We start from the raw sequence: 12,256 nt of genomic DNA, 5'->3' as shown, positions 1-12,256 counted from the left end.
TTATCGAACAAATTTATAGCGATGTGCTACTCGTTTTAGTGTAAACTTAATACAACACAAAATTTTCAAACAATCTTTCAGAAATTGCAGTATTGATTGTTAATTGACCCTCATTTTTCTTTTAAAATATAAAATAACTGTGCTCTATTATTAAGTTTGCTAATTAAAAACAATCTTACTCTAGAAATTGAAATAAAAAGTTATCGATTTCTTATCGAAAAGCTGAAAGTATGGAGACGTTGGGGTTAAGGAAAAGTTCTGTGAACAGCTGATTTCTGTTATTGTTATTTGATATATTTTCAATAATTTTTGATTAATCGGTGACTGCTAAGGGATCAATAACAAATTATGTTAAATTTTAAATAATATTAGGAAATTGTTTGCTTATTCGATAATTGATATGCGGATATGGCATTACAAATGGAAAAATCAAGATCTATCAGATCTTTTATAATGTGGATGATAGTGACGTTTATTTTTGGCGCGTCAATTTTTCTAACTGGCTTCTTCCCCATAAGCAATTGTACATTAGATCGTGCAGTAGCTGAAGGCAAACCAAAAACTTTAGATGGATTAAGGTACAAACTAATTACAAACTAAACTCAATATTTTCAAAAAACATACAAATTTTATATTTTTCCAAAGTTTAACGCCGCCTACTCAAATTTACGCACAAACCATACTAATTCTTGTGGATGCTCTACGCTTTGATTTCGCCAGTCAAAAAGGTATTCCGTTTTCTTACAACAACTCTTGTAATCGTCTCAAGTTGCGAGTTAATATTCCCACTGTTACCATGCCGCGTCTTAAAAGCTTAACAACCGGCACCATTTCAAATTTTATTGATATAATCCTAAACATTGGTCATGTTGAGCAACTTGCAGACTCTTTAATACACCGTTTACAAGAACGTAACGAAATTACGGTTTTTGCTGGTGATCGTACTTGGATAAGTCTCTTTCCAAAACAATTTACACGTTTTACCGCTAACTCGGATTCATTTTATGTAAACGACTTTTATGAGGTGAATATGATTTATTAATGTAATGCACACATTTATTTTTAACTCCTTTTTGTCCGAATAGGGTGACAAGAATGTGACAGAAGTACTATCCAAAGAATTGCAAAATGACGACTGGATGTTGCTTGTGCTTCATTATTTGGGCTTAGATCACATTGGACATGTTGAAGGTAGTGATAGCTCTAAAATCCCTCTTAAGCTAAAAGAAATGGATGACGTTGTGCTGAAGCTCTACAAAGCAAAGGTATTCTAATTTAAAATTTTTGTTCTTGTTATTAGATGACATATATTTCGATATGCAAAGCAGCATTTTCACAGCCAGCTACTATTATTAACTGGTGACCATGGTATGCGAGATGGTGGAGGCCATGGTGGGAGTACAGCTGGAGAAATGTATGTGCCATTATTTGTTTTCAAAGAAAATTGCACTACAAAAGGGTAAATAATTGCAAAAAATTTAGAATAATTTTGTATAATGTATATATATTATATAAATTGAAGAGCGAGCAAAGCTAACGAGTATAATCAAATTGATGCGGCTCCCACATTAGCCATTCTTTGGTCCATGGAAATTCCACCAATGTCAATTGGCTGTCTAATACCCGAGCTTTTGCATGAATTTAACTTAGAAGATCAACTATATGCTTATTACTATAATGCTTTACATTTAGTGAAACAAGCTAACAACAAATTAGGACAAGATTATGTTAATAATAATGGTGAGTTTGCACATACATTCCAGTTTTGCATATTATTGTTTACAACTTATTATAGCATTCAGCAAATGGTTTACAACAGCAAAATCTGCGCACAAACAATTCCTTTTAGAAAAGCGTAATAATAATTTTGAAAATGCTTTTTTTTTCGAGGACGCTAAAGTACATTATTTACGTTTGGCACGCGAAATTTCAAACCAACTCTCCGATTCATTAGTGCAATTCGATTACGGGCTAATCACGCTGGGACTTGCGCTAAGCACTATTGTAAGAACTGAGTTAATGACTCGAAAATCAGACTTTCTTATATTAAACATATTTTCAGGTAGTGCTCAATGCGCTATTGGCTTTTTGGACGACAACTGATCGCGTTGTTATCAAAGGCAAAGGCGCCTTCTTATCCCTATTAGCTTTTGCCGCATGCATAAATAAATGGTGTCATTACCATGATTATTTCACGACTACTGGCACAATGAGTACAGTTGTTATATTGCTGGCGATAATGGCTAGCGTTTATATGCTAATAAATATAGCGAATTTATTATTGCGACGAATGCACACGAGCAATAATCTACAGATCTCACTTCCTAATCAAATTTGGATGCTGCTAAGCTGTTTACTATTTCACACATTAACGCTGGCCTCCTCGTCATTCATCGAAAACGAGAATAAGACTTGGCATTATCTTGGCGCCAGCGCTTTAATTTTGCTTTGTGTGCAAAGCTTTCAAAAAGAGTTATTGTCTTACAAGCTGGACGCGTACATCAATAATGTAGCGTTCTATAAAGTTGTTTTGCGCAATTTACAAAAATTACACACGTCCTTACTGATAATTGGTGGTTTGGGTATTTTATACCGTTTAGACGGCGCGGCGTCCTATCTAACGCAGGAAGCAACAAAAACATGGTTAAGTTGCATATTCGGTGCGGGTATGTGTGTGCTGAAATTAACCAAAAATTTATATTTATCTTAACAAAACAGTTCACTATTTTAGGTCTGCTCCTATATGCGCTGTGCTTGCGCCAGCATAAACTCGTGCAAACGCGTAAGGAGCTTGTCATCTATCTCTTTGCTGCAATGCTGATCTATTGCTATCGTGCCACTAAGGGAGTGGTTTACTCTGTGTTTGACACAAACTGCTGGTAAGAATTACTAAAATTCGCATCTATATATATGTATATCGCCCATACATATCGTTTTGCCAACATATTTAATTTCCCTGGTATCCTTTCAGTGTTAGTATTGTTTTGCACATATTTTGGATGGTTGTTGTTATTGCTGCCTGCATATCAACTGTGATATTATATTCCAAACGTCGTCTTATTTATCAAATTCACCACACTTTGTTAGCTGGTTGCTTTAAAATTCTTCTAACTTTACTAATGACAATTAGCTTGCTGCTGCACAAGCCGCACAATGTTTGCCTAGTTGCTTATTTGATCTACACCCTCTCTCTATGTTACGAGTTGTGCGACAAATTTGAAAAAAACACACTTCGCACCTCCAACTACAAGTACTTATCAAAACTGCTGTGTACTATACTCGTGGGCAATATGTTTTACTTCTACCAGGTAAAAGCACAGAAATTGTGTAGTTAGTAGCAGAATTTAAAAACATTTAACAATTTATTTATTTATATTAATTTGTAGGGTAATTCAAACAGTTTTGCCACGATCGACCTAAATCCAGGCTACATTGGACAAACTACATATAATCCAATAATTGTAGGTATTCTTGTCACTTTAAATATGTATTCCGCACAGTTTATTGCATTTTTATACTTAATTACGCATATTTTGCAAGAAAACGATAACAACAAAACAAATGATTTGTCTGCAAATGAGCATATTAATTTCATTATTTATTTCTACACATTAAGCATATTTGTACCGGTTTTAATTTATTTATGGTTATTGTTATTCTTTCGTTACCATCTGTTTATTTATTCAGTATTTGCGCCAAAAGCGTTGTATGAATATTACCGAGTAATTGTACTTTTCTTTACATATTTAATGACAACAATTAACTTGTACATATTCGATCAAAAATAAAAGTTGCCTTTGTTGAATTATAAAATAATAATAATGATTGAATTTACAAAAACAAAAACAAAAAATGAGTGTATGTTATTTGTTTAAAACACTAGTGTTAGTTAAATGCCATTCACGCGTAATGCATAATGTATATCATCGACACTAACGTTGAGTAGGATTTTTTGAAAAATATCATTACGCCCACATTCGGCAATAAGCAAACGTTCGGCGCACAATTTTGAGCAAATGCGTAAACAATTACCCGTTGTAGGCATGTTGATGCCCTCAAAGGCTGCCAGACTTTCCACCTGTGAGTAGACGCACATAAATGAAGTTTCCTCCACACCAGTTCGAGTCACCTCCGCAAGCACAGCCTGTAGAAATATTTGTTCTAAGCAAGAACAATTTTTTATTGCTTGCACTTTAGCGCTAGCTATCATTTCAGAGAGTGCCTGTTGCACATGTGCTATACCGACAAACTTGTGCATAGGCATTATGTTGTCACTATCTTTGGGAAGTATAGCGGATTCGGCAATTTCTGTCGCACGTCGACATATATCTAAGGCACGACGAGCATCGCCGGAAACTGCAGCCACCTTACTGCAAAAAAAAAAAATTGTATATATTAAATATTTGAAATATGTTATAAAATTTGTTTAATTCGTACTAACCGTGCTACAAGTTGTACAGCATCACTTTTAAAGGCTTCAGAGCCGCTTAAGCGCATTGTAACGATTTCCTGCAATTGTTTATGCGTATATGGTTGGAAGGTGAGACGTGTTAGCCCCAGGCGTGAAGTAACTTTGCCTAAAACAAAACAAATAAAGACATGTAAATATTTATCTAATATAATAAACGTCAGCCACAACACACCCATTAGCAAGCGCTCTGGCAAATCCATTGTATTGGCTATAGTTATCACCACCAAATGTGCTGCAGACTTTGTGGGCCAATCCAACAAATTATATACAACATCTTGTCGCCGATTACACAAAATATCCAATTCATCAACCAGCAGCACTGTTGTAACGCGCCGTGGTGCCGGTGTTGTGAAACGTTTTTCCAGCAGCGAATGCGCTTGTTCCCACGAAACAGTTTTGCCCGTTAATTGTTTGTAAATTTGTACATACGCCTGACGTGGTTCAGTTAAACGCATACCGTTAATTTCGACAAACTCAAATGTTGGTAATTCATCATTCGCTTGTTTACGTTGCAGCATACGTATGACACCGGTAACGGTTGCTGTTTTGCCCGTACCCGGTACTCCCGATACATACATACACCCGCCACATTCATCCTCAATTTTACCTTCTAAAAATGAGTAAATATTGTCGAATTCTTTTTCACGACATGGCAGACTTTGTGGTACCACCGACACGTGCAACCGCTCGCGTGCCATTTGTAGATCTGATTTTTTTGCTTGTGCTGCAGTTGAAATAACGGAAGCAGGCCTTCTTTCAATTGTTGGTGACAATTCACCGCTACGGATCATTTTAAGTTTTTGTGATGGTGTCATTGCGCCGGCCACCGCTGTTGTGGAATTGCGGCGACGGATGATTGCCGCATTTTTTATGGCCGATCGTTTGATATCGTTATCATCGCCCTTTGGTTTACGTTTTGGTGTGGAAATCGAATCCTCATTGTTGAAGACGCGTTTTTCGACAACGTCCGACAATTGAATACTCCGCTTTGGTGTGCTGTCACCTAAAATTATATTTTTAAAAGCTACGGATGTAAAAACTGCAAACATTGTGATTACCTGTGCGTCTTACTGCTGATTTAAGTATACTCTTACGACGCGTTGCTGTTGTTGTTGGTGTCATTTCAGTCTCTTCGGTAATTCTTTTAGATTTTTTAGTTGGAGTGGAATAAATCTCCTCTGGTGTATTTTTAATTACACCCTCAATTTCCACATTCATCGAAAGTGGATCATTGAACTGTTCATCCATGGCAGCCAGTTTGGTTGTGCGTTGTCTGGTAAAAAAAGGTAATTTTTTATTTGGAAGATTTGAACTTCTTATACTTACTTGGCGGATAATCTGAGCTTTATTTTCATGTCATTAGTTGGCACTTGCGCCGCAGCAGGAGTTTTTACGATAGAATAATTTAAGCAGTCTGAATCCACACTGCTATCAGCACCAGTATCCAAACTTAAATTCAAATTACGCCGAGCGGCTGTGATACGGGTTGTTGGAGTGACATCTCCTCTGTTGCGTTCTGTGAGTGGTGATGTGGGTACGCGGCAACCCATTTCATCATTCGGTGTCGATATTTTCTTTTTCGCCGACAAACGAATAACATTTCTGCCACCAATTATTTTAATAGGAGACACTTTGTCTTCACGTTGGAGAACATTACAATCAATGAACTCTAATGCGGTTACAGTAGCCATAGAGGCACGACGTTTTCTTACTGCTACATTACCATCTACCTTATCTTTACGTGTTGATGCACTCCTAGAAACACGTGGTGTCTTCTTTTCCTTAGCACTTATACTTGGCGAGTCCTCTGTGCAGTTCTTTTTTTTACCGCGGCTTTTTATCGCACTCTCCGTCGGAGCAGTTTGAATATTGGTATTCCATTCTAATGGCACAAGTTTGTAGGAGTTTTTATCCTTAATAAATTTATATCTGCAGACAAACATTGGATAGGTGTTGCGCTTAACGTTATATTGGTGTAAAATGGCACTCGCAGATTCATCAGATCTACCAAGTAAAACAACACATTTTCGAAAAATGGTCTCAAGAGAAATATCAGAATCATATGGTCGATATTCTTCAATCAATTCTGTGTCGAAATCAATACAAATATCATCGCGATCAAACTCCTTGTGAGGCACACATTCAGGTCGAGAGTACCACTGTACGATTGCGCGATACGGATCGCGATCGACAGAAACACATAATTCGTATAAGTGTAATATCTTGCCGATGTCGCAGCCTTCCACTGTATCCGGCTCAGCAGCATCAGCATTCGACACAAGAACAAAATCGCCCAAAGAAAGTGTTAAATCGCCAAAGATACACTTTTGATAAAAATTTACTTCTTTATGTACCAACCTAGGCACATCTACTACCGTGTCAGTATGACTTCCAATCCACTTTACAACTGGTGGCCCATTTATTTTATTCTCTTTGAGCACCATAATTAAAATTTTATAAAATGCAAACTCAGCAAATACATTAATATTAAGAACAACAGAGCTGGAAAATCTGCGCCAGCAATATAATTCTTGATGTTGATTTCTTTTTGGCGCTAAATTAAATGACATTAGGGATGCATTTGTATTTAAAACCGAATATGAAGAAATACAAAAAGAGTCATAGTGGCAATGATCAGTCAAAGCATGTTACTTAGACTACGTAACGTAACGTAGATGAAATATTATTTTTGAAATTGTTGTCCAAGATTCATACTTACAGCAATGCTTATTTATACAGTAAGAAGTTAAACTTTAAGGAAAAATAATTGCCATTTACATTATATGGACATATTAACTTATAGATATTCTAAGTCTACTTATATTTGTCACAATAGTTCAATTGTACAAATTATTCACAACTAAACTCACCTCGAGACTGTAAGTTTAACTATAAAAAGAAGAAGAGTCCCGCTAGTTTTTATTTTATTGGTGGGAAAAAATATTTGATTTTCTATATTTAAGTGATGAGATAAATTTATGTGTTTCAAATTACTAAAATTAAAAATTATAAGCCGTTGGAAATATTTAAAGTATTTGAACAGTATTCAATACGAAGTTTATATGTGCATATAATGAGTAATGCTAATATATTAGCGGAGCTTAAACCTTGTGGCTATATATTGGCAACAAGGCAGTATAAGTACTTTGCATTAAAATGCATTCATTGTGATAAAAAATATGGGCACTGGGCAACCTTTTTACAACATTTGAAACAATTTCATAATGATATTGAAGATGAGGCGCATTGGCTTTTCGAATGCACTGAAGAAACATTGTCACCGGCCCGACAACAAAGTGAGGAGTATCCTGTAGAGTGTCTGACCGAAGCCCTACTACCAAAAGAAAAGGAAACACTTACTAGCGCTTTCCTATTGGATGAAAAAATTGATTGTGTTGACAATGTTTTCGGAAATCAGCTATTCGAAAATAAAATAGAGGAAGATGCGGAAGACGTGCGCTCAAATAGAGAGAACACTTCTTCGCCAACTAGTCGGTTTCTGAACGGAACCTTTGAAGAATCGCATGACCAATTAAGTAAAAGTAGCGTTACGGCCCAAGAAATTAAAAATTTAAAGGTAAAATTGCCTCAATTTTCGTAAAGCAATAAACAATAAATTTTGTAAATTTATATTTACAGGTTAAAATTAACTTAAATATTGATGATGAAGTCACGGTACAACTTATAACTATATATAGAAATTTTCCATCATTATGGCATTTGAATAAAAATTCATCCAATACGACTAATATAAAATTTCAAGAAAAGCAAGAAATGTTAAAATCGTTTGCGGTACTTAACATACATATATCTATGGATGATTTAGAAGAGTCTCTCACACAACTTCATTTACAATATTGTGATATATCGCGAAGGTTAGAAGAAGGAATAGAGATTTCAGATATTGAAGAAAAATATTTCGAAATGTGTGAATTTTTGAAACCGTATAATAAACCACATCTTGTTAGAAGTGAAGATGAAAGTGAGGAGTCTGAAAGTGTACATGGAGAATGTGATAAGGTAAATTTTGTATTGAATTTCTTTGTTTGTATCTATAACTTTTTTTGATAACAAGTTTATAGGGGATAATGATTTTAACGAAGGCTCACTAAGTGGATATGGCTCGTCCGATGGCGAAGCATTACAAAGTAAATTGATTGAAACGGTAAGTATTGTATATAAAAACGTGTAGTTATATGTTGTTGTTTTATTGTTTTATATCAAATATCATGACGCTAATTTCATAATTTTATCCTCTTAGCAAACGCTTGTTAGGTTTTCGACACGTAATAAAATCACCTCCGATTTTATACAAGGTCTCCGAGATCAGCCCTGTCTATGGGATTCGCAAGACCCCGCTTATAATGACCCAAAAGAGCGTTTACAAGCAATTAATAAGTTGAAGGATTATTTTCTCTCTAACTACAGCATACCACTTACGGAGTCAAAAATTACAACTGAAATAAGACGTTTGTACAGCTTTTATAAAAGATGTGTGGTTACGCGGAACACCTTGAATGTTAATCGTCAATATTATTATGACTGCTGCTCATTTTTGGCAGGTGCAGAATTGGATGATGTACTCCTAAAACGCAGTTATACATATCGTGTAAGTAATTTATAATCAAATACATTATGGTTGTTAACATTAAATCACTTCGTTTTTCAATTGCAGAAAATTTCGTTTCAAACAGTCGATGATTTTACGCTTGGCTTCATTGACTTCTGCGCCATGCATCCTGTGCTATGGGACAAAAACGATCCCAATTATTCTGTTTTGAATGTACGTCGACAGGCTTACGAAGAAATCGCAAAGAATTTACAACAAATTTACAATGTTGAATTGAATAACGAAGAGATTTACTATGCAATTTCTCGTCTTAAACATCATTATTATATGTTGCAACGTAAGAATCTACTAAACGGTTCGCTTAACAACTTGGAGCTGGAGTTTTTAGAGCGCTGTAGCTTTTTACCAACATCAAATAACAATCTGCAATGTTTGATTTGTGAACGAATATTGCGCAGTTATTCCACCTTACAAACACATATGTTAAAAGAGCATAATATTGGTGAACTACCACATAAATGTCAACATTGCGAACAACGTTTCGAGCGAAGAGCTTTGAAAGTTGAACATGAAGTTCGTGCTCATACCAAGCAATTTGAATGGTTTTGCTCATTTTGCTCCAAAGGTTTTGCCACGCGTCGTGATATGGAAATACACACATTGGTTCATACGGGAGAGCATAGATGCGTTTGTGAACATTGCGGCAAAGGTTTTCGGCTAAAACATCAAATGACCGAGCATGTGAAGATCATGCACGAACGTTTGAAACGTTTCAAGTGCACCATGTGTCCGAAGGATTTCTTTCGAAAACGTCAACTTGACGATCATGTACGTGCACATCTGAATATACGTGATAAGATTTGTAATATTTGTGGCAAAGGATTTACCAACATACATGGACTTTTCCGACACAAGCAATTACATTCCGACGTAAAGAAATATGAATGCAATATTTGTGGTAAACGTTTTCATCGTATATCCGGTGTGAATTCACATAAAAAACTAGCGCATAAAAAAGCCAAACAACAAGAGATTTTTACAAATATAATAATAAGTGAAGAAGAAGAGGATGATGGCGACGCCAACGGTAAGTGCATAAAACAATTATAAAATATTTTTTTGTTAAAATATATACTTGAAATACTTGCATTTATGTAGTAATTGTTATTATGAAATTTTCAATTTTAGAAATTTCTCTTTGATACGCTTAAACTTTGTCAACAATATTCTATATGTTTAAAACGTAAACGTAAACATATTGACATTGTTGTCGACGTTATAAGCTTTACTGACGGAGGCGGTCATAGTTAAATGGTCTACTAGTGTGTTCAGGATACATCTCTTGTATATTTGTAGACGTGTCGTTTTGTGCGTTATGCCACCTCCATTTCACATCATCGACGCTTACATATATAGTTTAATCTGCGATTTCTAAATTAGTTTATATATTTAAATATATATATCTACATATATATATACTAAGGTACCAAATGACCGCACTGTTGACCGGACATCCTCTTGAAACTAGTATATATTTATTTATAAAATATTTAAGTATTAAATCAATAATAATATGATATATGAATAATGAAATGCTTATAAATATGATTGCGAATTTTTTAAGTAAAAAGTTTTATATTAAAAATTGGAATTTGAGTTTAATAATTTAATTCCAATTTTTGGATTAAAAATTAAAATCTCATCTTCGATTAAAATTGAGAAAATATTTTGTAATTTAAAAATTGGAGTAACAAATAAAAATATTATTTTTTAAATTAAAAGCTGGAATGAAAAGGGATAAAAAAGAAATGATTTACATACGTATTTCTAACTGAAGCACTATAATTAAATGCAAATTATCTTTCAATCCGATATTTGGGAATAAAATAAAATATACATTTTTAATAATATTTTTGAGAGTAATTTTTTTTCAATCCGGTATTTGGGATGAAATATTAAATATAAATTTTTATTCCGGTTTTTTGGAATTAATTTGTTTTTCATTCCGGTCTTGGGGATTAAAAATTATTTTTAATAAAGATTTTTGGGGTTACAAAATTAAAATACTTTCTTCAAATGGTAATTCAATTATTATTTTTTATTTCATTATTTGCAACTCTGAACATAACCCAATTTTTTTTTTACCCATTGCTGCTCTTCATTCTCATTCTCTTTGTCCTAATTTAACATATTAACATAATATCACATTTGTGTGCTGTAAATTATGTTAACGCTTTGATGGAATCCATTTTGCGGATTCGTTAAATGCTGATGCAAATTTAAATAGGCTGGTTGGAGTATTGATCTGTTGGATTATTTGTTTTCCGATTTCTTCTATGTTGCTTAACTTACAGTGATTTGCTTCGTTCAAGTTAATTTTGGCAGCCGTAATTTATTGTGGGATCGCATACGAATCCCGAACTACCTACTTAGATACGCCTGTTCTCACAAAAGGCGAGTTTACATAACTGGAATGGACGAGCATTTATATCCGACCATGAACTGTCAACTCGGCAGTAGCTGTTTAAAGAAGGTTTTAGGGCCCTACAACAACAACAAGTCTTTCTTGAAAAACTTTCAAATGCTTGGTATAAATTAAAACGGTCGACAAATAGGTTGATATATAGTATCAAGCGATGACTTTTCACTTGAACGACATATTTTGGGTATGGACAGAATAAATCTGAATATTTCTGATTTAACCTTTTACAATATGTTGTATAATGTGTAATTCACGAGGCAGTTGATATTTTCTCTTTTAGTTTTTTTTTATATAATTAACAAGGTATATTAAGTTTGTTACGAAGTTTATAACACCCAGAAGTAAACCTCGAAAACTTTATAAAAATATATTTATAAATGATCATCGTGACACACCCTTGTCTTCCCAAGAAGCTGCTCATTCATCGGAATTGCCGGTATTGGGCCGCTATACAAACCAATCGATTAAAATTAAGTCCATATATGGAAAACTTTTTTATTTGAAAATATATCTTCACGAAGTTTGTCCTGAATTATTGTCCAAGGCAACGATATAATCTCCAAACAAGTGGTTTACATCGGACCACTATAGCATTTAGCTGTGATACAAGCTGACCGATCAAAATCAAGGTAAAGATTTTTTAATACTCTTTTAGACTATAAGAAAAGCACCTGTGAAGGATATTATATCGGCTGCACCGACGCTAACGTTTTGTTTTGTTTTAAACTGTGTT

The 12,256-nt window shown here is 34.4% G+C and overlaps 3 protein-coding genes across 6 annotated transcripts in view; 2 read left to right on the top strand and 1 right to left on the bottom strand.

Annotated features, from left to right (window-relative positions):
* Window positions 1-290: 290 nt before the first annotated feature.
* On the top strand, window positions 291-3,945 carry PIG-G (phosphatidylinositol glycan anchor biosynthesis class G). Its single transcript, XM_014236831.3, has 10 exons — window positions 291-578; window positions 646-1,024; window positions 1,086-1,265; window positions 1,329-1,459; window positions 1,523-1,740; window positions 1,796-2,004; window positions 2,063-2,666; window positions 2,732-2,879; window positions 2,972-3,308; window positions 3,387-3,945. Exons 1-10 carry the CDS (start codon window positions 409-411, stop codon window positions 3,786-3,788), a joined length of 2,778 nt encoding a protein of 925 aa, XP_014092306.2. The 5' UTR covers window positions 291-408; the 3' UTR covers window positions 3,789-3,945.
* On the bottom strand, window positions 3,566-7,024 carry Orc1 (origin recognition complex subunit 1). The gene is made up of 5 exons (XM_014236830.3): window positions 5,798-7,024; window positions 5,530-5,744; window positions 4,644-5,474; window positions 4,442-4,577; window positions 3,566-4,370 (listed from the first exon to the last, which is right to left on the bottom strand). Exons 1-5 carry the CDS (start codon window positions 6,913-6,915, stop codon window positions 3,890-3,892), a joined length of 2,781 nt encoding a protein of 926 aa, XP_014092305.2. The 5' UTR covers window positions 6,916-7,024; the 3' UTR covers window positions 3,566-3,889.
* Window positions 7,025-7,386: 362 nt separating this feature from the next.
* The window catches only part of LOC106618895 (32 kDa beta-galactoside-binding lectin), a 114,071-nt gene continuing 109,201 nt past the window's right edge, over window positions 7,387-12,256 (top strand). The window contains exons 1-6 of one of the 4 annotated variants that reach the window (XM_036377464.2): window positions 7,388-8,048; window positions 8,111-8,491; window positions 8,547-8,636; window positions 8,733-9,080; window positions 9,147-10,128; window positions 10,200-10,692. In XM_036377464.2, the coding sequence (XP_036233357.2) occupies window positions 7,545-8,048; window positions 8,111-8,491; window positions 8,547-8,636; window positions 8,733-9,080; window positions 9,147-10,128; window positions 10,200-10,243 (2,349 nt within the window). In that variant the 5' untranslated portion in view covers window positions 7,388-7,544 and the 3' untranslated portion in view covers window positions 10,244-10,692. Of the gene's footprint in view, window positions 8,049-8,110; window positions 8,492-8,546; window positions 8,637-8,732; window positions 9,081-9,146; window positions 10,129-10,199; window positions 10,693-12,256 lie in introns of those variants that run through there. The other 3 variants (XM_014236806.3, XM_036377434.2, XM_070109337.1) reach the window with 3 other exon arrangements.

This window comes from Bactrocera oleae, chromosome 4 (assembly GCF_042242935.1).
Source record: "Bactrocera oleae isolate idBacOlea1 chromosome 4, idBacOlea1, whole genome shotgun sequence".
Taxonomy (NCBI): domain Eukaryota; kingdom Metazoa; phylum Arthropoda; class Insecta; order Diptera; family Tephritidae; genus Bactrocera; species Bactrocera oleae.
Note: the sequence above shows the minus strand (reverse complement) of the source record. Positions and strands in the feature narration are given on the sequence as shown.

Coding starts and splice junctions, on each gene's coding strand:
- PIG-G (XM_014236831.3), top strand. CDS start 409: ATGGCATTACAAATGGAAAAATCAAGATCTATCAGATCTTTTATAATG. Junction 579..645: donor AAAACTTTAGATGGATTAAG/GTACAAACTAAT, acceptor ATTTTTCCAAAG/TTTAACGCCGCCTACTCAAA. Junction 3,309..3,386: donor ATATGTTTTACTTCTACCAG/GTAAAAGCACAG, acceptor ATTAATTTGTAG/GGTAATTCAAACAGTTTTGC.
- Orc1 (XM_014236830.3), bottom strand. CDS start 6,915: ATGGTGCTCAAAGAGAATAAAATAAATGGGCCACCAGTTGTAAAGTGG. Junction 5,475..5,529: donor ATCAGCAGTAAGACGCACAG/GTAATCACAATG, acceptor ATATAATTTTAG/GTGACAGCACACCAAAGCGG. Junction 4,371..4,441: donor GCTGTACAACTTGTAGCACG/GTTAGTACGAAT, acceptor TTTTTTTTGCAG/TAAGGTGGCTGCAGTTTCCG.